The 26293-nt window shown below is 31.8% G+C and overlaps 1 protein-coding gene and 2 long non-coding RNA genes across 3 annotated transcripts; 2 read left to right on the plus strand and 1 right to left on the minus strand.

The window, feature by feature from the left end:
* Nucleotides 1-1926: 1926 nt before the first annotated feature.
* On the minus strand, nt 1927-3691 carry LOC108193794 (two-component response regulator ARR5). Its single transcript, XM_017360612.2, has 5 exons — nt 3268-3691; nt 3111-3181; nt 2937-3014; nt 2767-2837; nt 1927-2463 (listed from the first exon to the last, which is right to left on the minus strand). Exons 1-5 carry the CDS (start codon nt 3410-3412, stop codon nt 2088-2090), a joined length of 741 nt encoding a protein of 246 aa, XP_017216101.1. The 5' UTR covers nt 3413-3691; the 3' UTR covers nt 1927-2087.
* A 9363-nt stretch (nt 3692-13054) lies between these two features.
* LOC135148045 (uncharacterized) lies at nt 13055-17353 on the plus strand. Its single transcript, XR_010285877.1, has 2 exons — nt 13055-14173; nt 15956-17353. It is a non-coding gene; the product is annotated as an uncharacterized LOC135148045 (long non-coding RNA).
* A 1191-nt stretch (nt 17354-18544) lies between these two features.
* LOC135148046 (uncharacterized) lies at nt 18545-23728 on the plus strand. The gene is made up of 2 exons (XR_010285878.1): nt 18545-20546; nt 22331-23728. It is a non-coding gene; the product is annotated as an uncharacterized LOC135148046 (long non-coding RNA).
* Nucleotides 23729-26293: the final 2565 nt, after the last annotated feature.

The following is a 26293-nucleotide window of genomic DNA, read 5'->3' on the forward strand; positions in this document are numbered from 1 at the left end:
TGACAACACAACTCCATGGAACATGCACTATGAATTGTCTAGAAATGTGGATTAGAGAACATGGCTACAACATTACACAATAACTCTGGCCTAGAGTTGTGGTGTGGCTTGTGTACAAGGAACATGGTGGGATCACTCCACTTATTGCCTAGCCTACCTTGTGGTCACCATCCACCATTTTGCATAGCTCTGGGACAGATTACAGCACTGTTAAGTCGACAAGCAGAGCAATTAGCCAGGGCCAAAGCTAGTACATTTGTAGCATTCTGGGTCGATCTAGCATGTTTGTTGTATTCTTTAGTTTATCTGGATTCAAATGTTAGGGGCTCACATAGTTGCCTACCTGTGATTGAGACGATATTTCAGCTAGAGGTGTAATTCAAGTCTGACTTTAATTTAAACATGATTTGTATTTAAACAAGCTGAGAATTAAGATTAGAATTAGAATTTCTCAAAGTTAAGAGTGACTTAAAACAAAATTCATCCCAAACTTAAATGGATCTGAGATTGTGTGGGTTGACGCGTGATCACAAATTTAATTTTTCACAAGAAGCATGTGTGTTAAGATTTATTGCTAGACACATTTTGAAATTAGTTGAGAGACCAAAAAACTGGCTCATTTCTAATTTAACCAAAAAAAAAAAAGTAAATGACAAAATAGTGGTTGGAATTTTTCAAAATGTGCAAAAAATTGACTGGACTTTAAAAATAATAAAATAGTGGCCGGAGTTTACTTCCGTCTTTCAACAAGGTGGCTCCTGTCAACCGCCGTTAATATAACTCCGTTAACTCCTAAAATTAAAAATTAAGAATAAATGATAAGAGGGTGGCTGGAGTTTTCAAAAGTTGCAAAATAGTGGCCGGCCGTCAAAAATAACATAATAGTGGCAGCCAATTATTTGTAATTTCTAAAACTCCAAACACCCTCTTGTCTTTTATTCTTAAATTTTTAGAGTTAACAGAACTATGTTTACAGTGCTTGACGGGAGCCACTTTATTAAAAGACGAAAGTAAACTTGAGCCACTATTCTGCTATTATTGAAATCCATCCAACTTTTGACAAATTGTGAAAAACTTCGGTCACCTTGTTGTCATTTACTAAAAAAAATTCACCCCAGATTGATGCTATACATGAGAACCTTATAAAATCAGGAGAATTTGATATCAAATTTTTATTTGAGATTGAATATAATTTTAAATTAAATCAAATTCAAACATCTGATCGAAAATAGCAGAACAGTGGCTGAAGTTCTGGATCCTAGTTTTGGATATCCCTTGGCAATATGAAGTCACTAATTTTGAAAGTAATTCCAACATCGGATTATCAGGTTATGCTCAACTATGACTAAAAAGTAAAAAGTACCGTAAATTCTACTTGTACGCTGAATGTCTTGTAATTTACTTAACAGAATGCCTGATAATCAGAAATCACCCAAACCTACTTAAAGACAAAGGAGAATATAAACATGTTAACCTCTTTCATATCTAATATTCCTTTTTCAGCCGACATGATCTTTTATTAAATCAAAACAAATCCGAATCATATCAATCTGGGACCCCATTTTGTTCAACTCCTTGTAATCGTCCAGCTTATTTCCAGCCCCATTCATATCACCAATGCAAATTCCCTACCATGCCCTTTCATCTTTCTCCGATATCATATATGTACACATTCTTCCGCTTTTTATGACATAATAACTCGATTTTAATGCTTTTTTAATAAATATAATGCATCAAATGACAATATAACATCAAACACAAATTTGGGATCAAAATAGGACTCGAAGAGCTGTTCCTAGTGATATAAGACATCACTAGAATATTATTGTATCAACCTTTTTCATCAGATATCTTAAAAATATAATCTAGGACATGACATAAGACATCTCTTGCACTTGCTCTTAGTTACGGATGCATACAAAAATATTCAACTAAAACTAGCCATAAGCCAGATCAAAAAATATATATTGACTAAGAATACGTCCAAACAATTGAAACCTAGTTTAAGAAACTGGAATGTTATGTTGTAAATTCTTTTTATAAAAGATCAAATTGATAAAAACAAAAAAAAAATGGTAACTATAATCTTAATCTAATTCTAAGTTGGTCATTTTAAGCCGCCTAGTGGGAGATGTTAGTAACGATGGCGAACAAGGTGGAGACGATGGCGTTGATGATTGTGGCGATTCTGTAGACGATATAGTTGTTGATGAGTCCAGGGATGGCGATGATGATAGAGACTTTGGTGAGGAATCTGAGACCGATGATGGTGGTGATGGGGAGGCTGAGAATTCTGGTTCTGAAATCTCCGGTTCTGATGAAATTTCTGATAATTTTCTCTTGTTCGTTTCCTGTTTTTCATTCGGGATTTTATCTTCACCAAACATGTAATCTTTCAAGCGTTTCACATCGGATAATTTAACAGGCTTTACAATGAAATCCTCAGCACCTTCTTCCAAACATCTGCACATAAGGATCGAATTTAGTTTCTATCGGACCAATTACTGTATAAGATCTCAATTTAACACAGCCTAAATAATTTTCCAGTTCAGAATTTACAATTTCCTCCGTAAAGAATGATTCTTCAACCAAGAGTTGTTTCAACTAATTTTCTTTCTTGATTGTGTCTTTCGCATACCTTCTACCAATCCAATTCCCATCTTAATTATAATTGCAGTGATTTACGCTACAATTTATGAGCAATCTTAATAGTACAAATCAAGCACAATCGAAGAGCATGAGTAATATGGATCATAGGATCAGTACCTGTCAATTCTTGCTAATACATTTTCCGATGACATGATCACAACAGGGACTTCCCTGAATGTAGATGATCCCTGAAAAATAATCCGAAACAAATTTAGGCAACCAAATCATGGAAATTATAAATTCGATCGAAGCCAAGAAATTAAGAACACTTGAATTTAAATACAAACCTTAATCTTTTTCAGCAACTCATAACCAGTCATTCCAGGCATACAGTAATCAGTGATAATCATATCAATTTTCAAACCCTGAAATCAAACCAATCAAAGCTTTAATTTTCGATATTCCCAAAGAAAATATTCAAAAAAAAAATTAAATTCAACAAAAATAATCTAATCACTTACATCGAATCCAACAGAGTTCTTCTCCAGACCCAAGTATTGCAAAGCTCTTATTCCACTATCAACAGCCGTTACTGCAAAAGTTGTCACACAATTTATTCAGAAAACACGGAACCAGGATTCTGAAACAGTCTAGACTCGGAAAATACGAGATATGTACCTTTGCATGAGGTGATTTTAAGTAGCCGTTCAATGACTTTCCTATCAATGAGACTATCATCAACCGCCAACACATGCACATCATGTCCGAAATTATCGGCCTTTTCGGACCATCTATGCCTGGACAACACATCACTTGTAGCCATAGCTCGAAAAAAAGATGTAAAAAATAAGAATCTCTGTTATTATGAAGAAATGTTTGTTCGAGAGAAGAAATGACAAGAAAAGAAGACAAGTTAAGATGATCGTGTGAGCAATACTTTTGTTAATGCATGTATTTATATAAATGGTGGTAATGAGAAAAGGAAAATAGTGTAGCTGTCTTCATCGTGAGAGAAGAGACATGAAAATCAAATCTTGGAAGAAGATCTACTTTAATATAATAAGAGAAATACGGTGGGGATTCTGAAATCCACTTTTGTTATGATTTGATTTTTCGTATCCACCCGATTTCTCACTCGCTTTACCCCACGCCTTTACTTGTTTTGTCTTCGGGAGTCGACTTGACTTCTTATTTCTACTAAATTATTATGGATCGAGAAAACTCCTATTATCTCTGTTTGATGATACTCGTCTCTCTTTATTTTTATTTTATTTTTCTGATAAAAGTCTATTTTTCATTTTTATGTATGTATTTAAAATTTTGAAAAGATTTAGAAAATATTTTTTCAGTTGTTTTTCCTGAATTATAAATTAATTATTCAAATTACTATTTAAAGAAATAAAATTTGAAAAATAAATGGAGGAAGTAATTTATGTTACTATAAAAAATCATGAGCGTAATTGAATAATGGACGGGAGTTATAAAGAATTTTAAGGACCCCAAAATTATTGCTAAACATATAGCTAAAAGTTTGGGATAATATATATACAGATAAAGTTAGAGCATCTCCCACAGTGTTGGCATGGTTAACTAAATTGGACAGGACCTATAGAATGTTATATAAAATTTGCATTTAAAAGTAGTATGATATTTAGATTATTATAAATAAAATTAATCACTTTGATACGGTAATAAGTGATGTGTAATATTTCTACAGATTTCTTATAGACCTGTAATGGATCGACAAATATAGTGATCCATAGGAAGTTGACTGTAATTTTAGATAAAGGGCGGGTGTGGTTGGAGTGTCGTTTTTTCGAAGACGTGGACTATAATTTTTATTTTTGATATGACAACCAGGGGCGGAAGGAGTTTAGGGTTTGAAGGGGCAGTTGCCCCTGCTTACTTGTCATTGTCTATTAACATGTCCTTTGTTTTATGAAATTTCAGGATCTTGCTCCTCGTAAAAAATAGTATTAATAATATATGCGTTACATATTAAAACCAATTACACTCAATCACCGTTAGAGACACGCTAGCTAATCCTAGATTTTAATTAGACAAAACAAACTGAGGCATAGAATTGGGAAGAAATATAATTCAATTATTCCGCAGAAGTTTCAAAACTCAACCTAGGAATGGTGAAGCAAGTCAAGTATTAGAGATTTATTTATAGTATTATTTCAAGACATGTCTTCTTGTATAACTCAATCGCCCCGTCTATTAATAAAACACACACACACTTAGTGTTAGAGATTTATTGAACTTATTTCAAAACACGTCTTCTCGTATAATTCTATTTCCTCGTCTTCTAAATAGCATAGATATAGATATGTTCTGTGTTAGAGATTTGTTCAGTTTATTATGTATTAAGTTATCTTTGTAAGTTTCAGACAGTTTTTCCTATTTACATTATGCCCCTCCTTTCATCAAATCCTCTTTCCGCCACTGATGACAACTAAACTTTTAGCTAAGAGTTTTTCATGATTGGAGATGCCCTTGATTTCTTAATTAGATACATATATTAACAATAAAGATGGCTTTCAAAATACGTGAACAAAATGAATTAATATAGAAAAAGTCTAAAAGCATGTATTCATTTCAAAATGACGGATATTAAGTATTAGGATTTCGAATTGTTATTCTAAATTCTCAAATTTATATAAACGTTTGAATGAGTGGATTTCAAATGACATTTAAATCCAAATTTTTAAATAATTATTTGATCAAATCAAAAATTTCAATTGATATTCAAATATAATTATATAGTATGAAAACTTTTGTATACAGAATTATATAGTTTTTTAAAACCATAATCAAATACTATAATATAAGGTCTAGAAAATGCTATACTATTTCACTAAAATCTATTTAAAGTTTGTTTTCTCGTCCAAAACAGCAAAATTAAAAACGATAATGCTGATATTATTGCCATGTGTGGGCATATATAATAAAATTTGAGAAATTCCAAATTATTATTTCAAAAGTGACATGATTGAATGGGAGCACACTTTCCAGAATTACCTTGGAATTTTGTTACTATAATCATACAAATTTAATGATTTCAAAGATTATGAGTATGTCGCTGTTTCAGTAAAAGGAAAAATAAATCGTGCAACTTGAAAATCTGATTTTAAATCTGTAATAAAATGACAGGTGAAGAAAAAGCATGTCTAGTGTTTTTGACCCATTTTCAGGACCATTTGCTTGTTTACCAAAGACAACAGTGTTTGTATTGCTTCTCATTAAACTCGAATCTGGGTGAAAGGTGAACTTCAAATTCTAAACTCAGATTTGATAAAAGATACCATCAGAGTTCAAATTGATTTTCCTATTTATTAATAAAATATTGGATATAAGAAATTTCACAATCTCCTTCAAAAGAAGTGTCGTGATGATTAATATTATTTGAATATAGTGATAATATGATGTACTTCAAATTTTTCCGAGTTTAATAATTCTTAATTTCATAAATTCGATAAATTATATGTCTTCTAATTGAATTATAATGACTTTGACTCGAAAATAACTTGTTCTTGAAGTAAATCTGAATATTTAATCATTTAAACTCTAACAAATCGCTTACTCTCAAAAAAATTCTAACAAATCACTTAGATCTCAGATATTTGATATCAAGTGATCGGCTCACGGAAAATTAATTAGGATAAAAAATATTTTTATTTAATAAATATTGTGGAGATATAAGATAAAATAAACGAATTTATTTAATACAGAGTAAAGATTTATTTGATAGGATCATATGAACATATAATTCTTCCACAGTTAAAATAAAAAGTGTTTATTTGAACAATAAATCGATTTCGAGCGACTCGGAATTTTCTGGGAAGATTCAGCATAGAAAAGTCGGTAACTATGATTACAGTATCTAATGCAAATTGATTAGGAAATTTAGTGGTTAAAGGAGAAAAATACAGTGGACTTCTGATATTCACTTTACTTGATTGGTTTTTATCTTTTCTGTCATTTTCTTTTGAGACAATCTTTTTTATTACAGTCCAAATCAAAAGTCATGACATGTTTAATCTTCTTTGGATTCTAAGGAATAATATCCATCGCATGGACTTTCTCGGATTGCCTGATTCTGACCACAATCAACGTGTTGTTTAAGGGTAATTCTATACACGTAATACCTTTATTTTTGTTTTATTTTTATTTCTTCTATATTTATTTTAAACCTTTGAAAAATTATTAAAAACTTATAAACAAAATTATATATTTTAGAGTTTTTTTTTTTTTTTGAAACTATATATTTTAGAGTTATATGCAATTGGCACCCCTTATGTTTGGACATAATGCACATTGCACCTAATAGTTTTGAAAAATACACTTTGTAGCCCCAAACTTTTAACCCGTAGACACTTTGCACCCTTTCCGTTAATTTCTGCCGTTACCGTTAACTTTTGCAGGGGTATTTTGGGAAATTTAATTATATTTAATTAAAATCAAACCTTTATTTAAATTTTCTGACCATCTAAACGATATTTTTCGGAAAAACTTAAATAACGAAAGTTGTAGAGAATAAAAAGATCTTTTTAGAACAATAAGGTTCAAAATTTAAATGATTATTTAAAAACGATTGTTCATTTTTACAAGATTTCAAATTTTTGAATTTTTTTAGAATAATTATAAAAAGAATTACGAAAATTTTGAACCTTATAGTTTTAAGAAGATTTTTTTATTCTCTACAACTTTCGTTCTTTAAGTTTTTCCGAAAAATATCGTTTATATGGTCAGAAAATTTAAATAAAGGTCTGATTTTAATTAAATATAATTAAATTTCCCAAAATGCCCCTGCAAAAGTTAACGGTAACGGCTGAAATTAACGCAAAGGGTGCAAAGTGTCTACGAGTTAAAAGTCTAGGGCTGCAAAGTGTATTTTCCAAAAATATTAGGTGCAATGTGCTTTATGTCCAAACATAAGGGGTGCCAATTGCATATAACTCTATATTTTATGAAACGTGACGCTGTGTAAAAGGTTGGAAATTATTAGATACCGGTCATTTAGTAATTATAATAATTTTTGAGGTTCAATAATAATCTAATAATATAAAATTCAACACAAAAGCTTAAAAGTTGGTGCTTACAATAAAATAGAAAAGTCAAGCATATCATTCTTACTAAAGAAATAAATACACAATTTTGATACTAGTAGCTTTGCGTTGAAATCAAAGGAAATCTTGCATAGTTTGTGTGATCCTTGTGAATATGACACATTGTTATTTAACACAAAAATGTCCTAAGGACTCGTCTCCCTTGTTTGAAGTTTATTTTCAAACCAAAGAAGGGGTGTTGATTGGAAAATCATTTTAGTTAGCAACATTTTCTCATCTGAGTGTTTAATTGGGTGATTACTTTAGATCTCGAGATATAATAAGCAAAGATAAATATCAAGCTCTTCATTTGTATGATTCAAGTATATCAAATTAATTATTAATTTTAAAATTTAATTAATTGAGTCATTATTATGGAACTTTATATCAAATAAAATAGTAAATAATCTGTCAGAGATTAAGTGGCTGTTTGGCGGGGCTTTTAAGCCCCGCTTCTGGACTTTTAAGTTAGAAGCACTTATTTCGTACCGTTTGTGTAAAAAGTCGAGAAGCACTTATAAAAAGCTACGATTCCTAGCTTTTGTTTCATGACTTCTGCTTTTTTCCCAAACACTTTAATCACTTATAAGTCTTAACTAACTTCTAACTTCTACTTCACTTTTTTATTTTAAGCAAGAAGCACTTATTTTAAACTCATCCAAACGGCACCTAAGTTAATACAAAATTATAACTTTTTGATGACTAAATTAATATAAAATTCAGAGTTATAATCACATTGAGTTATTTTTGAAATAAATGAATAATTTAATATATTTAGACAAAATCAAGGATGAATTTGATATTAAGTCTGCTATAAATATTATTTTTCAGAAGTAACAAGTAACTTTAAAACATATTTATTTACCTAAAATTTTTCGAGTATGTTTTAAAAGTTATATAAAATTTAGAATAAATAAAATGAGTCTCATAGAATTTTAGGAGAAAACGGGTCTCCTTTACTCTTCATAAATCTGTCAGTTCCTAATACACAATTTTCAAACATGAATTTAATTAGCTTAAATTTGATTTTATAATTTGGATAAAGAGATTTTAATTTATATATCAAGAATAAGAATTTTCAAAACATAATAAAAGAGGTGCAAATGATGTTTTTGCAGGAAGAAAAAAATTTACTTTTACTATTGCTATCTCATTTATATAATTGCATTAAATATTCAATGTAAAATTAAATTAATTATTTATGCTCCATCCACCTTACTTATTTCGTTACCCTTTTTTTAGTACCGGACATGCAATTCATGGTGTATTAAAATATAGTTTTATGATTTATGTTTTGTTTTCTAAATAAAAATTTAAATATTAAATATTTATTCAAATGAAGATAATTATGAACTATAGCTTTTTTTCCCAAATTTAAAACGGATTTCTTTAATACTTAGAATGCGACTCAATCGGGACAAATTGATCATGCAACCAGGTTGAATAATAAATAAAAAAACTAAATAATTAGTCATTTTGTTTCTGGAGTACTTAACTAACGGAACACATGATTAGTACAAAGTTCATATGATTCGGTTGTAAAAATTGAGTTTAGAGGCCTGATGTTATGAACATATATTTTTTGTGAGAGATAATTGTGTGTTTTTTATTACGGTTCCAAACGCACCCTAGCTATCTATTTGCCGGACACCAGTTATAAACTTGTCAAAAGTATTGGGTGATGCGAGATTTCTAAATCTCCCAATACAACGTAAAATTTATTTTCAACACAAACAACGCATTGCATAAACCGAGACACATCGCACAAAGTAAGGCACACAAACAATAAATCAAACAGAAGGATACGATAAAACCCATATGGATTTTTCGAGTTTTGTGAAATAAAACTCGATTTTTAAAAAAAAACAAATAAAAATGAATTTTTATTGATTGTGCGGATGAAGAAGGGATGGTTAGGAATTGAGATTGACATAAAAGAAAGAATTAAGATGGAAATAAAAGAAATATAGATGGAGATGGTAAAACAGAATAGATAGATTGATAAGGATAGGGAGACAGATTAGGGTTAGAGGAAGATGGGATGACCGACTCTCATGAAAGAGAACTCTATTTATTTGGTATATCAATAACTATAATTTATAAAAATCTTAAAATATGTTATAGGCCGAACCCACCGTCCCTTTTATTATTTATATGAATCTGAGGTCAGAAGAAGTAATGCATAAAAATAATTAAATTAATATTTTGAATAAAATAAATTATTAATTATTTCAAATGTTTATAGTTAAATATACTAACTCTATCAACAACAATTGTATTATAACACTTAATTGTCTTTATTTAGTTATTTAAGTGATGAGAACGATTCTGAAAGTAAACACGGTTGTCAAGATCGATTCTTCATGGAAATGATACAATTTAACTATTTAAGTAAAGGAGATGTCGTCACTTTGCCCTATACTAAATCGATGTAAAAAAACATATAACAAAAACAAAAATCGATGTAAAAACACTCAGCATAGTAAAGGAAAAAATTTCATTTCACGGCTCCATCAATTCAACATTCGATTGGTATCAAAATCACAGATGGGGTGTTTGTTTCCGGCTTAAAAGTCGGGCTTCTGGTTTATAGGTTAGAAGCACTTATTTGTACTGTTTATGTAAAAAGTCAAGAAGCACTTATAAAAAGTTCGGAATGCCAAATTTTGTTTCAGAGCTTCTGCTTATTTCTCAAACACTTTAATCACTTATAAGTCTTAACTTGCTTCTAACTTCTACTCCACTTTTATATTTTAAGCGAAAAGCACTTATTTTAAACTCACCCAAACGGCCCCAATGACTGCTAAGTTGGTGTTTGGCCAGCATTAAAAGTCCGCTTTCTAGGTTTATAAGTTAGAAGTACTTATTCGTATTCATGTGTAAAAAGTTAAGAAATACTTATAATAAGTTGAAAATATTGTCCCTATTTGGACAACGGAAGTTGTTCCTAATTATCACTTATTCTTTTTTTTTTTTAACGTAGGAACCCGCAGCCGCTACCCTTCGGGTGCGTACTGGGTAAACCCACGAGCTCACGTAATAGCCTGCAAACTACATAAACCAACATAAACCAAGGTAAACCGCACTTAAGCGACATACTCTGATCCAGGAGGCATAATCACACATTCTCCCCCCTTCAGGAGTCGAACCTGTGACCAAAAAGATACAAGTCCCCTCTTTTAACCAGCTGAACCAACCCTTGCGGGCGTTTATCACTTATACTTTCTGTTTCTGTAAAGAAACAAAAAATTATTTAAAAAGTTATGAGAAAAAAGTTGGAAGTAGAAAATGTTTTTCTAAACACTTTAATAACTTAGAGGGCCGTTTGAGTGATTTTAAATGAAGTGATTTCTTACTTATATTAAAAAAATAAAGTATAAGTGACAAGCAAGTGAGGACTTATAAGTTACAAAAGTGTTTGGAAAAGAAGCAGAAATGCTAAAACAAAAGCTGACGCTTCTTTTACACAAACGGATCAAGAAAAGTAAAAATGATTTCTTTAAAAAAGAAGTGATGCCCAAACAGACACTTCGACTAAGCTAACCAAACGGCCCCGCTAGCTTTTGTTAAGTATCAGCCCATTAGAATGGTAGCATGACTTGGGTGATCCGAAACATATATGGATAATAATTATATGTTGAGACAATTATTATAAAATGTATGTTTTGGTGATAAAATATGGAAAAGATTGTTGGATATTTACCCAATATGAATTGGATTTTAATTTGGGTGAGAGATTTTAGAATTAGATTCTAATTGGATATGGAGTTAGGTATTTCAGAATTTGATTCTGATTTAGCTAAGTTTGATATGACTATATATACATAGTCATATTGTGTTTGTTAGGTGTGCTCAAAATGTAGACTTAGGTATCGCTTGCGGGCGAATACTTGAGTAGTTAGCTTGAGTATCCATGTTTGTGATTATATTATTGATGACGGTTTGATTAATATTACAAGTTGGGACGTGGATTTTCCGCGTCATATATTTTTGTGTGTGTTCTTTGTATTAGAAGTTGAATCTCGTATTTTATACTCCTAACAAGTGGTATCAAGAGCCGAGGTCAGGATCGTGATTGATGAGGTTGGGGGAAAATTCGGGATTCGATTGAGAATGCAGAATAGGGTGAAGGTTTTGTTAGCAGGAAGCTATTGATTACAGGACGAGACAAAGTTACGTGCGGTATGACGGTTGACGTGCACCGTGGATCAATCATGATGGACTCACGATGGAAGAAGACTGGATCGTTCTTCTAGAGGACTGAAGATTGTGAAAGTAAGGATCGGGTGACTCGTTAGATGGAAGGGCACTCGGAGTTGATGCACGTGATTTTGTAGATTGATATGCCGTTATGATGAAGAATGGTGGTTGGGAGTTCATGAAAGTAAAATTTGGTGATACTCGAAGTTTAGAAGGACGAGAAGGGGAGATTCTTGTTCGAGGGGAGGCATTGGTATATGAACGTCGATGTCTTGCTAGTGATTGTTGATTCAGTTATGAAATTGTATTGGGCTGAAGGGGAGGATTGTTAAGTATCCGTGCATTACAATGGTAGCATGGGCTTGGGTGATCCGAAACATATATGGATAATAATTGTATGTTGAGACAATTATTATAAAAGGTATGTTTTGGTGATAAAATATGGAAAGGATTGTTGGGTATTTACCCAATATGAATTGGATTTTGATTTGGGTTAGAGATTTTAGAATTAGATTTTAATTGGATATGGAGTTAGGTATTTGAGAATTAGATTCTGATTTAGCTAAGTTTGAGATGGCTATATATATATAGTCATATTGTGTTTGTTAGGTGTGCTCAAGATGTAGACTTATGTATCACTTACGGGCAGATACTTGAGTAGTTAGTTTGAGTGTCCAAGTTTGTGAAAGTGATTGTATTATTGATGACGGTTTTGATTAATAATACAAGCTGGGATGTGAATTTTTCGCGTCATATATATTTTTGTGTGTGTCCTTTGTATCAGAAGTTAAATATCGTATTTTTTACTCCCAAGAGCTTTTACTCAACTTCTACTCTACTTTTTTGTTTGAAGTAAGAAATCACTTCTTTTAAACGAACCAAACGGTCTCACTAGTTTTTATTTCCTGACTTCTATTTTTTTTCCCAGATACTTTAATCATTTAAAAATCTTAACTTATTTCTAACTTCTATTTCACTTCTTTATTTTAAACAAAAAATATGTATTTTAAAATCGTCTAGACAACCCGTTAGTATTGTTCAGGACCTTATATATATATATAGAGGGTCACTCCAGTGAGAACTTCTTAAAATGAGAACCGTGAGAACTTCCTTAATTTATCATATTTTGGCTAATCTAAACATCAAACTTGTAATAACCCGGATTTTAAAAATATTTTTATTAATATTATAAATGATTTTCTTAAAAAGAAAGGAATAAGATTTAATATTTTATTCCAGTTTAATGAGTTTTCAAGGTTTTATATTTAAACCCCGGGTTATTGTGTTATTGATAAATAATTGTAATTTCAAAATGGATTTTCATATAAAAATTCTGTATGAATATTATGTGAGTATATGTGTTATGTGATGAAGTGGTAGTGGTGAATTTGTTTGTTAATTAGTTATGATTAATTATTAATATTATATGATTAATATATGAATTTTTGTGAATTTTGTGTTATCCAGTTTATTGAGCTGACTGCTCATATGTGTTCGTATCTGAGAGATTTCAATTTCTATATGCTCAGGAGAAAATATAGTTTATTTGGATATTTTCATATCGATTTATGGAATGTTAGATGATTTTATAATCGATTTACGGATTTAATTGCGTATATTTATATTTACTTAGTAATTATTTGACTTCCGTAAAACCGTTCACTCGTAACGAGGTAGTAGATTTTCTTCCCGGAAGTTTCGAGAAAACTCACCTTTAGCCTAATTTGAATATTCCGGACATTTTTCGTGTTTTGACTTTTTCGATCCGGAGTACGGTTTTCCCCGGAGTCGGTCCGGCGGAGTTTTCGGGTATTTTAATTGTCGATAATTATCCAGTTTGTCTCGATAAACGTGAACCGAGATATTTTCTTCATCCTTATCATGTAATAATTGCAGTGGGACCCGCAGACCAATAATTGAGTTAAAAAGCCCCGTTTTGATGATTATCTTGAAAACTAGTACCGATTGGACCCCACTTTCTTAATATAAAGCTATTAAATACGTATTTTCATGTCATAAACGATCCAAAGGGGTACCAATTCTTTGTAAATATAAATATACCTTTCTAGAGCTTATTTTCACCCGTAAAATCATTTCACCAGTTTCTCTGCACGAATACCGAGAGAAACCGAGCGGTGTTCTTCGTGTTCTTCATAATCAAACGTGGATTTGAAGGCGTTATTGGAGTCAGAATCAAGCGTGCGAATAGTCAAATCGAAGATATCGAAGAGTAGAATCTATATCTGCAATCAAAAACAACCTGAGATTCACAGGTAGGGAGTAATTGAAGCTTTAAATTTCGAATTAATATGATTTAAATAGTGAATTTTTGCAAACGTGTTTGTTTGATTGTTTTGATGATTCCATGTTGTAGAGCATGTTTTCCTCGTCATTTTGGTATATTATACGTTGAATTTGGAGTTCGGAAACATATAGAAATCTGTGTTTAATTCTCGGAAAGTGTTCTTGAGTTCGTTTGAATGTTTTTAATTGAAAAACAGGGGTTTCATTTTGGCTTAATCTGGGTGTATTTGGTTGTCACCCCTGTGTTTAGCATGTGAAAGGGGTCGTGTAGGTGTAATCGGAAGTGGTGAACGACGCGGTTTTGAGCCGCCGGAATCTGAGAAACAGTCCCGCCGCCGGCGGGATTGTTCTTCCTTTTTCCGGCCAAAACACGCTGAGTTGAGTGGTGTTGACGCGATATGCATGTTTCTGGTGGTCCGTATTTGAGTTCTGCAGTTTCTGGTGGGGAAAGGAGCATTGAAACGCCGATTCCGGCGTTTTCCGGCGACTGTGGGGGGGGTACCGCTGCAAAAGTGCAGTTTGGTACCCCAACTTTTAAAAATGATGAAGTTTTTGTACCGAGGTTTCATTTCTGACAAAGAGCCCCCTGAACTTTTGAAATGTTGCAGTTTAAACCCTGCGACAAAGTTTTAAAAGTTTACACTTTAAACCTTTTGAATTTAATTTTCAAAAATTGTTTTATTTAATTATTTTAAATTTCAAAAATTGTTTTTAAATATTTGTTTATTCAAAAATAAATCTAATTTGATTTGTTAATTAATTTTAATTAGTAATTAATTATTTTAATTAGTCAATTAATTTAAATATTAATTGATTAATTATTTTAATTAATTATTAATTGATTTTAATTGATTAATTAATTGGATTTAATTAATCCTTTTTGATTTAAAAATTCCGAAAAATAGTTTCGAGCTTTAAAATATTTTTACAAATTATTTTCAAGGCTCGATAATTGTTTATGAATGATTTCAAGTCCAATTTCAAGTATTTGGGATTTGATTATTCGAAAAGTGATTCTTTTATCGATTTTAATTCCGAAAAATGTTTAAAAATTCCAGAAAATTCCCGAAAAATCATTTTAAACCCAGGAAGTGATTTGACATCAATTGGGATGGGAGACTTAATGTGTAATGTGTTGTCTGCTATTGGTTGGATGTCTTATGTGTCGATATAAGAGTGAGAAAACGGTTTTAAACATATCTTTTGATCCGTAAGTCGGAATCGAGTGAAACGAAAGAGAGATGAAAGCTTATAAAGTCTAGTTTGATATGACATAATAATATGATGGAGTCGAGAATGTGAATAATTGTTGATTAATGTGCACAATGTGATTATATGTTATTTGATTGCTATTAATTGATGAGTACGTGATATATATGTCTATTCCTGATATTATATATGTGATAAATGACTTATATGACATAGTGTCATGATTTGATTAATATTGGATAAGAACATATGGATTATAGTGATTGGATTTGGTTGGTTGATTGTTGATGGAGATAGGATAACATGTGGATAGTCTAATAAATAGACGAGATGCTGTCAAATTTTCGATAGGACTTATATGATAACTGATTTGTGATATGTTATGTGGAATATGACTTGACTATATGGTAGAGTCAAAGCATGATTACGTGTTAAGTGATATGTGATAAGTTTAAAGGGGTATATAAGTGGGTATCGATATGCGTGATATGTATATACGATCGATTGATTAGTGATTATATTATTATCTTATTCTCGTTAAGGATTGGACGAGACGTGGATGACCGAAGACGTTCAGAAGGACAAGTGGTGTTCCAAAGCGAATAAAGAATGAGTCGAGTAAGCGAAGTGCTGTGGCGAATAGAGTATAGCTAGAGATGGTCTAGAGATTATAAGATGCATATATTGTGAAAGTGGAAAGTTGAGAATGAGCTGTGAGACGGGAGTCAGATTTAAGGCAAGTATCCTATACCCTTCTTTTGGATATCTTGCGATTATTCTGATCCATTATTCTCGTATGTGTTGCAAATATTCGTTCCTCTCTTTTTCATATTTGGCAAGTGCAAATATTTTTATCCATCCTTTTCTAATCCTCAAAAATTCAGATAATTCCAGTTTTACAAATTAATTCGAAGTTCAGATTGTCATTGAAGCATGTGTTGCTCAGTGATGATTAGAACCTAGAATGACTTGGGATCTTCTTGATTATTCAACCCGCCATTGTCATGCTGGTTTAGCAGGCTAAATTCAGTTGCTTAGCCGATAATGGAGGATACTGAATAGTTAAGGATTTCCTGGATTATGATTTATGGAAGGATGGACTCTGGTTTATGAAAAGTTGATTATCAAATGTTTGATTTGGAATTATTTTATCATGGATATTGATTGTGGTTATGTTCTGTTGTTATACGTTGACCTGTTATTGAATTATAGAATTGGATTATTGTTTTTATATAAACCTGTGGACCAGATTCGTGGTCATGTTAGGCCAATGAGTGCCTTGGATCCAGTGATAGAGCATGGCGGGGCCTGCTCGGGGTTAGTGCGGAACTGATCAGCTGCCTAACCTTGGTTTTAATTAAAATGTAATAGTCCAATTCAATAATTCTTTGGAAAGATTGAATTTCTCAGTTTAAATGATGCAAGGTATTGTAAATCATTCTATACAATACCATGAACTCATGAACTCAGGTTGAATTCTCTTATATCTTGAACTCGTGAACTTCTGTTATATCATTTCAGAACTATCATTGTTTATTATTACTTGCTGAGCATTGTTGCTCACCCTTGCTATTCCTTTCTAACCATTTCAGAAAGGCTGAAAGATAAGATGATTGATTGAGATTGTGGATAAGGCTAATGCTAGGCGAGGAGACAGAGTTGAGGATCCAGTGGTCGAGGAGTATTCAGGAAAGTTGATAAGGTTGGTGCTAGCTAGAGTTATGCTATGAAGTTTCAGATGTAAGTCATGGCTGGAGTAAGTTGACAGTGATTCTTCTTATCGAAGATGATCTGATTTGGTAAGGGATGTTGTGTAGTATTAGTGGTGAATTCTAATTTCAATACTGTAACCTGGAAGCGATCCTGTTGTTTTTGGGGGTTAAAATGTTCTCTTTCGAATCAGCTATTAAAGTTTAAATGTTCTCTGAAAAGTTCTTTTATGATGGTTTTCAAATTTAAAATTCAGGTTTTGAAATCATTTGATTTATGTTCTCATACAAATCTTTTATTAAATGTTTCAAGTTTTAAATTCTTGTGGATTTTCATTATCTTTAATAAAAATACAGGGTTTCACAAGTGTTTTAAAAAGGGTTTTGTGTGGTGACGTCAGAATCCAGACCCCCGGATTCTTGGACCGTCACAGTTGGTATCAGAGCAACAGGTTATAAGTATTTGAAATTAGAATATAGATCATAGTTATAGGTTTTCTAGAGAAGAATGTTGGGTGACCTCGGATAGAGGTATTGTGAGACTATTTAGAAATAGTCTAGGGATGTGATAGAGAAATAGAATCTAGTTAAATGATTAAGTTGAGTGCATAAGTTTAAAGAGATTTTGATTCCTAAGTTAGACATATGATTTTTAGTATGTTGACTAATTGAGATGATGAATTGTGAGAAAGGTCAGTATTAGACCTATACAGAAGAGTTTGATAATGAATGACTGAGTTGAAAATGGTGAAAATGCAGAGTTCAGAGTATTCTGACTATACTGCATATTTGAAATTAGATTATTGTATTGATTTGAGGATGATATAAATGCATGGTTCATAGTATGTTGACCATGTCAGATATTTGAAAGATGTATATTGTTTTGGAGTGAAGATATGAACAGTAAGTGTAGAGTATGAGTTGTATTGGATTAGAAGGAGAGATTGGTAGATAGAGGTTGATAGGTGAGAAGTGAATGATAGAGAGTACGTGGAATTGAGTCCAGTTATTAGAGGTGATGTCTGCGAGTAAGTTAGAATGTTAATTCTCGACGACGACGCTTTAAGTTAAGCGGGACAAGGTGGGCCGATAACCCACAGGGCGACGATTCCGAATATCGAAGATATGCTACGTGTTGTGTTATGGACTTCAAAGGCAACTGGATGAAACATGAGAACGTGAACTACTTGGGCCAGACTTATTATGAACTATAACGTCTACGATGACATCTTACGAGGCTATTACGAGTCAACATCGATCGATTATCGAGAACGTTGAAAAGAAGACATATATCGAACAATGATTTATTGAAGCAGAGTGAAAATCTGAGAAGACCTTGGCAATACCTCTCTTCAACTAAGATTCTTTTGGATTGTTTTTCTCATCAGTGAGATATTATCATGATATCCTTTCGACCAAAGTTTCGATAAATGAGATTTTCAATCTCTCAAATTCTAAGATGACATTGATATTGATTATTGGTATGAGTTGGAAAGCAAAGATGTGTGATAAAGGTTTGTTGTGAAGAGATAGTCATGTTCCTTGATATGGTTTGACATTCCTTGATATTCTTTCATCATCCTTGATATCCCTGGATGTTCTTTGATATTCTCGAGATTCTTTGATATTCTTTGATATTCCTTAACATATCTTCAATTTGATTGGGATGAACAACCCTATTTATAGGGGACACAAGGTATACCTGTCTGTGTGATAGGAGTTGGATGGGACGCCATCACTTGTGTGTGTTGTGATTACAAGAAGGTTAACAACCTTTAGTAGTGTCTAATGTGGACACGCAACACCAAGTTCGTTGATCATATAGATCTCTCAGTCACTCCTTTATTCAAAGGTGATCTACCTTGAAAACATCTTGTTCTATTCAAAATTCCCAAAGATTGATTCTTGGGAAATGAATTCTGCAATTGCGAAAGTTGATTCTCCAATTTCTTTAAAGCTAAAGGTATGCCAAGGCCGATCAAAGGTGTATGATGATACGTTATGACGAAGTGTATAGTGGAATCTCCTAAGTAATACGTTTTAGTTTCTTCGGAGGATTCCGAGGACGGAATCCTTATAAGGGGGGTAGAATGTAATATCCCGTATTATTAAATTTAGATTTGATTATTATAAATCTATTTGTCTAAATATTGTTGTTGGCTTTAATTGAAAAGTGAATTGATTATGTGAATAGTTTTATATGAGTATACTTGTTCTATGGATTAATATGGATTATACTGATTATGCGTCCTCCTTCTTTCTCGGATTCCGAGGACGGAATCCCTATAAGGAGGGTAGATTGTAATAACCCGGATTTTAAAAATATTTTTATTAATATTATAAATGATTTTCTTAAAAAGAAAGGAATAAGATTTAATATTTTATTCCAGTTTAATGAGTTTTCAAGGTTTTATATTTAAACCCCGGGTTATTGTGTTATTGATAAATAATTGTAATTTCAAAATGGATTTTCATATAAAAATTCTGTATGAATATTATGTGAGTATATGTGTTATGTGATGAAGTGGTAGTGGTGAATTTGTTTGTTAATTAGTTATGATTAATTATTAATATTATATGATTAATATATGAATTTTTGTGAATTTTGTGTTATCCAGTTTATTGAGCTGACTGCTCATATGTGTTCGTATCTGAGAGATTTCAATTTCTATATGCTCAGGAGAAAATATAGTTTATTTGGATATTTTCATATCGATTTATGGAATGTTAGATGATTTTATAATCGATTTACGGATTTAATTGCGTATATTTATATTTACTTAGTAATTATTTGACTTCCGTAAAACCGTTCACTCGTAACGAGGTAGTAGATTTTCTTCCCGGAAGTTTCGAGAAAACTCACCTTTAGCCTAATTTGAATATTCCGGACATTTTTCGTGTTTTGACTTTTTCGATCCGGAGTACGGTTTTCCCCGGAGTCGGTCCGGCGGAGTTTTCGGGTATTTTAATTGTCGATAATTATCCAGTTTGTCTCGATAAACGTGAACCGAGATATTTTCTTCATCCTTATCATGTAATAATTGCAGTGGGACCCGCAGACCAATAATTGAGTTAAAAAGCCCCGTTTTGATGATTATCTTGAAAACTAGTACCGATTGGACCCCACTTTCTTAATATAAAGCTATTAAATACGTATTTTCATGTCATAAACGATCCAAAGGGGTACCAATTCTTTGTAAATATAAATATACCTTTCTAGAGCTTATTTTCACCCGTAAAATCATTTCACCAGTTTCTCTGCACGAATACCGAGAGAAACCGAGCGGTGTTCTTCGTGTTCTTCATAATCAAACGTGGATTTGAAGGCGTTATTGGAGTCAGAATCAAGCGTGCGAATAGTCAAATCGAAGATATCGAAGAGTAGAATCTATATCTGCAATCAAAAACAACCTGAGATTCACAGGTAGGGAGTAATTGAAGCTTTAAATTTCGAATTAATATGATTTAAATAGTGAATTTTTGCAAACGTGTTTGTTTGATTGTTTTGATGATTCCATGTTGTAGAGCATGTTTTCCTCGTCATTTTGGTATATTATACGTTGAATTTGGAGTTCGGAAACATATAGAAATCTGTGTTTAATTCTCGGAAAGTGTTCTTGAGTTCGTTTGAATGTTTTTAATTGAAAAACAGGGGTTTCATTTTGGCTTAATCTGGGTGTATTTGGTTGTCACCCCTGTGTTTAGCATGTGAAAGGGGTCGTGTAGGTGTAATCGGAAGTGGTGAACGACGCGGTTTTGAGCCGCCGGAATCTGAGAAACAGTCCCGCCGCCGGCGGGATTGTTCTTCCTTTTTCCGGCCAAAACACGCTGAGTTGAGTGGTGTTGACGCGATATGCATGTTTCTGGTGGTCCGTATTTGAGTTCTGCAGTTTCTGGTGGGGAAAGGAGCATTGAAACGCCGATTCCGGCGTTTTCCGGCGACTGTGGGGGGGGTACCGCTGCAAAAGTGCAGTTTGGTACCCCAACTTTTAAAAATGATGAAGTTTTTGTACCGAGGTTTCATTTCTGACAAAGAGCCCCCTGAACTTTTGAAATGTTGCAGTTTAAACCCTGCGACAAAGTTTTAAAAGTTTACACTTTAAACCTTTTGAATTTAATTTTCAAAAATTGTTTTATTTAATTATTTTAAATTTCAAAAATTGTTTTTAAATATTTGTTTATTCAAAAATAAATCTAATTTGATTTGTTAATTAATTTTAATTAGTAATTAATTATTTTAATTAGTCAATTAATTTAAATATTAATTGATTAATTATTTTAATTAATTATTAATTGATTTTAATTGATTAATTAATTGGATTTAATTAATCCTTTTTGATTTAAAAATTCCGAAAAATAGTTTCGAGCTTTAAAATATTTTTACAAATTATTTTCAAGGCTCGATAATTGTTTATGAATGATTTCAAGTCCAATTTCAAGTATTTGGGATTTGATTATTCGAAAAGTGATTCTTTTATCGATTTTAATTCCGAAAAATGTTTAAAAATTCCAGAAAATTCCCGAAAAATCATTTTAAACCCAGGAAGTGATTTGACATCAATTGGGATGGGAGACTTAATGTGTAATGTGTTGTCTGCTATTGGTTGGATGTCTTATGTGTCGATATAAGAGTGAGAAAACGGTTTTAAACATATCTTTTGATCCGTAAGTCGGAATCGAGTGAAACGAAAGAGAGATGAAAGCTTATAAAGTCTAGTTTGATATGACATAATAATATGATGGAGTCGAGAATGTGAATAATTGTTGATTAATGTGCACAATGTGATTATATGTTATTTGATTGCTATTAATTGATGAGTACGTGATATATATATGTCTATTCCTGATATTATATATGTGATAAATGACTTATATGACATAGTGTCATGATTTGATTAATATTGGATAAGAACATATGGATTATAGTGATTGGATTTGGTTGGTTGATTGTTGATGGAGATAGGATAACATGTGGATAGTCTAATAAATAGACGAGATGCTGTCAAATTTTCGATAGGACTTATATGATAACTGATTTGTGATATGTTATGTGGAATATGACTTGACTATATGGTAGAGTCAAAGCATGATTACGTGTTAAGTGATATGTGATAAGTTTAAAGGGGTATATAAGTGGGTATCGATATGCGTGATATGTATATACGATCGATTGATTAGTGATTATATTATTATCTTATTCTCGTTAAGGATTGGACGAGACGTGGATGACCGAAGACGTTCAGAAGGACAAGTGGTGTTCCAAAGCGAATAAAGAATGAGTCGAGTAAGCGAAGTGCTGTGGCGAATAGAGTATAGCTAGAGATGGTCTAGAGATTATAAGATGCATATATTGTGAAAGTGGAAAGTTGAGAATGAGCTGTGAGACGGGAGTCAGATTTAAGGCAAGTATCCTATACCCTTCTTTTGGATATCTTGCGATTATTCTGATCCATTATTCTCGTATGTGTTGCAAATATTCGTTCCTCTCTTTTTCATATTTGGCAAGTGCAAATATTTTTATCCATCCTTTTCTAATCCTCAAAAATTCAGATAATTCCAGTTTTACAAATTAATTCGAAGTTCAGATTGTCATTGAAGCATGTGTTGCTCAGTGATGATTAGAACCTAGAATGACTTGGGATCTTCTTGATTATTCAACCCGCCATTGTCATGCTGGTTTAGCAGGCTAAATTCAGTTGCTTAGCCGATAATGGAGGATACTGAATAGTTAAGGATTTCCTGGATTATGATTTATGGAAGGATGGACTCTGGTTTATGAAAAGTTGATTATCAAATGTTTGATTTGGAATTATTTTATCATGGATATTGATTGTGGTTATGTTCTGTTGTTATACGTTGACCTGTTATTGAATTATAGAATTGGATTATTGTTTTTATATAAACCTGTGGACCAGATTCGTGGTCATGTTAGGCCAATGAGTGCCTTGGATCCAGTGATAGAGCATGGCGGGGCCTGCTCGGGGTTAGTGCGGAACTGATCAGCTGCCTAACCTTGGTTTTAATTAAAATGTAATAGTCCAATTCAATAATTCTTTGGAAAGATTGAATTTCTCAGTTTAAATGATGCAAGGTATTGTAAATCATTCTATACAATACCATGAACTCATGAACTCAGGTTGAATTCTCTTATATCTTGAACTCGTGAACTTCTGTTATATCATTTCAGAACTATCATTGTTTATTATTACTTGCTGAGCATTGTTGCTCACCCTTGCTATTCCTTTCTAACCATTTCAGAAAGGCTGAAAGATAAGATGATTGATTGAGATTGTGGATAAGGCTAATGCTAGGCGAGGAGACAGAGTTGAGGATCCAGTGGTCGAGGAGTATTCAGGAAAGTTGATAAGGTTGGTGCTAGCTAGAGTTATGCTATGAAGTTTCAGATGTAAGTCATGGCTGGAGTAAGTTGACAGTGATTCTTCTTATCGAAGATGATCTGATTTGGTAAGGGATGTTGTGTAGTATTAGTGGTGAATTCTAATTTCAATACTGTAACCTGGAAGCGATCCTGTTGTTTTTGGGGGTTAAAATGTTCTCTTTCGAATCAGCTATTAAAGTTTAAATGTTCTCTGAAAAGTTCTTTTATGATGGTTTTCAAATTTAAAATTCAGGTTTTGAAATCATTTGATTTATGTTCTCATACAAATCTTTTATTAAATGTTTCAAGTTTTAAATTCTTGTGGATTTTCATTATCTTTAATAAAAATACAGGGTTTCACAAGTGTTTTAAAAAGGGTTTTGTGTGGTGACGTCAGAATCCAGACCCCCGGATTCTTGGACCGTCACAAAACTAGTGGGTACCCAATATAAAAAATGTATATAAAACTAGTCTCTTCCTAGCTAGTCAAAAAAAAATTCAAAAAAAAGTCCACTTCCACGTCATCAGTGAATTTTTTTATTTTTTTATTTTTTTTTCGGCTAGCTAGGTGGAGACCTTAATGATATACATTTTTTGTGAAGGTGCCCCTGGCGGGGCCCTTTAAATGAATGAGATATTGATAAATTAAAAAAGTTATCACGGTTCTCATTTTAAGAAAGTTCTCATTTGAGCAAGTGCCTATATATATATAGGGTAGCACTCCATAGCATACCCTCTTATATGAAGTTACGTAGCACACCATTATAAATATATACATAATATATATTCTATTATATTTTTTATGAAATATAATTGCAAATTTTGATTATTAAACCGAAAACGAAGTTATACAATTTTTTCATTCCAAAGATCATCTAAAATTATGCAATATCTCAACATGATTCTATAACAGAATAATAATCATCCAGAATTATTCTGTTGTAGAATCAGTTTCGAAAATATACTTTTTTTAATCAAATTTTAAGTGTTAAATTATTTAAAATAGATATATTTTATAGTATTCTATATTAGAATCACGTTTTATATGTATTCTATAACAGAATTTATAATAAAATTGATGATTTATAGTGGCGCACTATGTAACTCCAATAATCACTATATATATATATATATATATATATATATATATATATATATATATATATATATATATATATATATATATATATATAGGCTAGTGATCAAATACAAACCAACTCTTAAATACAAACTAAAAACCAGTTTCCTTATCACTATTTATAACTCCGGATATCATTAATATATACTGCACTAATCACTGTTTTTATATAGTGTATAAACAGTGATTTTTATCATTAAAATTAAGAAAATCTACTCACCTAAACTATTGGTAATCGATTATAGATGATCAATTTGAGTCGTATGAAGATTCTTGGCGGTAAGAAGCCGTAAGAGTATTTGTATGATGATGGTAAGTAGTTGTTAGTTTTGGTAAATTATGATGGAAAGTGTATGTGACTATTGGTGATGGTAGACAATGATGCCAAGTCATAAAAACGTCTGGTAATGATGGTAAGAGGTCCATTATTATAGTTCGGGTGAATATGATGGTCATATACATTGCGTATATGTGTATATTTATATTTGTATTCGCGAGATACGCTATATATAAATTAGTGATATGTTATGTACAAATTAGTGATTTCTGTAGTTCAAAATAGTGATAAAAAACTGAGCAGAAACTGGTTTTTAGTTTTTAGGCTAATTTGGTTTGTATTGGAGCAGGACTCTCTCTCTCTCTCTATATATATATATATATATATATATATATATATAGGCACTTGCTCAAATGAGAACTTTCTTAAAATGAGAACTGTGAGAATTTTTTTAATTTATCAATATCTCATTCATTTAAAGGGCCCCGCCAGGGGCACCTTCACAAAAAATGTATATCATTAAGGTCTCCACCTAGCTAGCCGGAAAAAAAAAAAAAAAAAAAATTCACTGATGACGTGGCAGTGGACTTTTTTTTTGAATTTTTTTTTTGACTAGCTAGGAAGAGACTAGTTTTATATACATTTTTTATATTGGGTACCCACTAGTTTGATGTTTAGATTAGCCAAAATATGATAAATTAAGGAAGTTCTCACCGTTCTCATTTTAAGAAGTTCTCACTGGAGTGACCCTCTATATATATATATATTTTGAATGGATAAGTGTTCTTAATATTTGCAAATCTAGCTTTTGAAGTTTAAAGTTTAGTTAGGCATCTTTTGTGCGCAAGATTGAAAAGAATTAGTACCTATCCTCCTTTCCTGGTTTACCAACCAATTAAGCTGCAAATCTTGCCCACCTTTTATCTTAAAATGTCATTCCAAGATTGGAGGACACTGCAAGCAAAAGATTTGGCATATTTTGGTGTGACATGTATATATTATCCAAATATATGTATATGCACGATGTGGTCACAACATTTGATTGTCGTTGGAAACCTTGTTGCCATGTTATACGTTTTTTCAGCCGAAGAAATATGAGTTCCTTTTTCTTTTTCTTTTTTTCTTTAATCAAATATGAGTTCTTCTTTATAGTTACAATTTATATTAGTCAAAGTTAAAATAATATTCATGTAATAAATATGAGTCCAATAATTTGACATTTCTATAATAATGTAACAACTATTAAAAATAATTATTACTCCCTCCGTCCTAAATTAACTGTCTAGTTTGACATTTTGACGGTCAATTTGACCCAATCTTGACTGAAAATTAAAAATTATTCTTTTATAATTTTACACAATAGAAATTATATTTTAA

This window comes from Daucus carota, chromosome 7 (genome assembly GCF_001625215.2).
Source record: "Daucus carota subsp. sativus chromosome 7, DH1 v3.0, whole genome shotgun sequence".
Taxonomy (NCBI): domain Eukaryota; kingdom Viridiplantae; phylum Streptophyta; class Magnoliopsida; order Apiales; family Apiaceae; genus Daucus; species Daucus carota.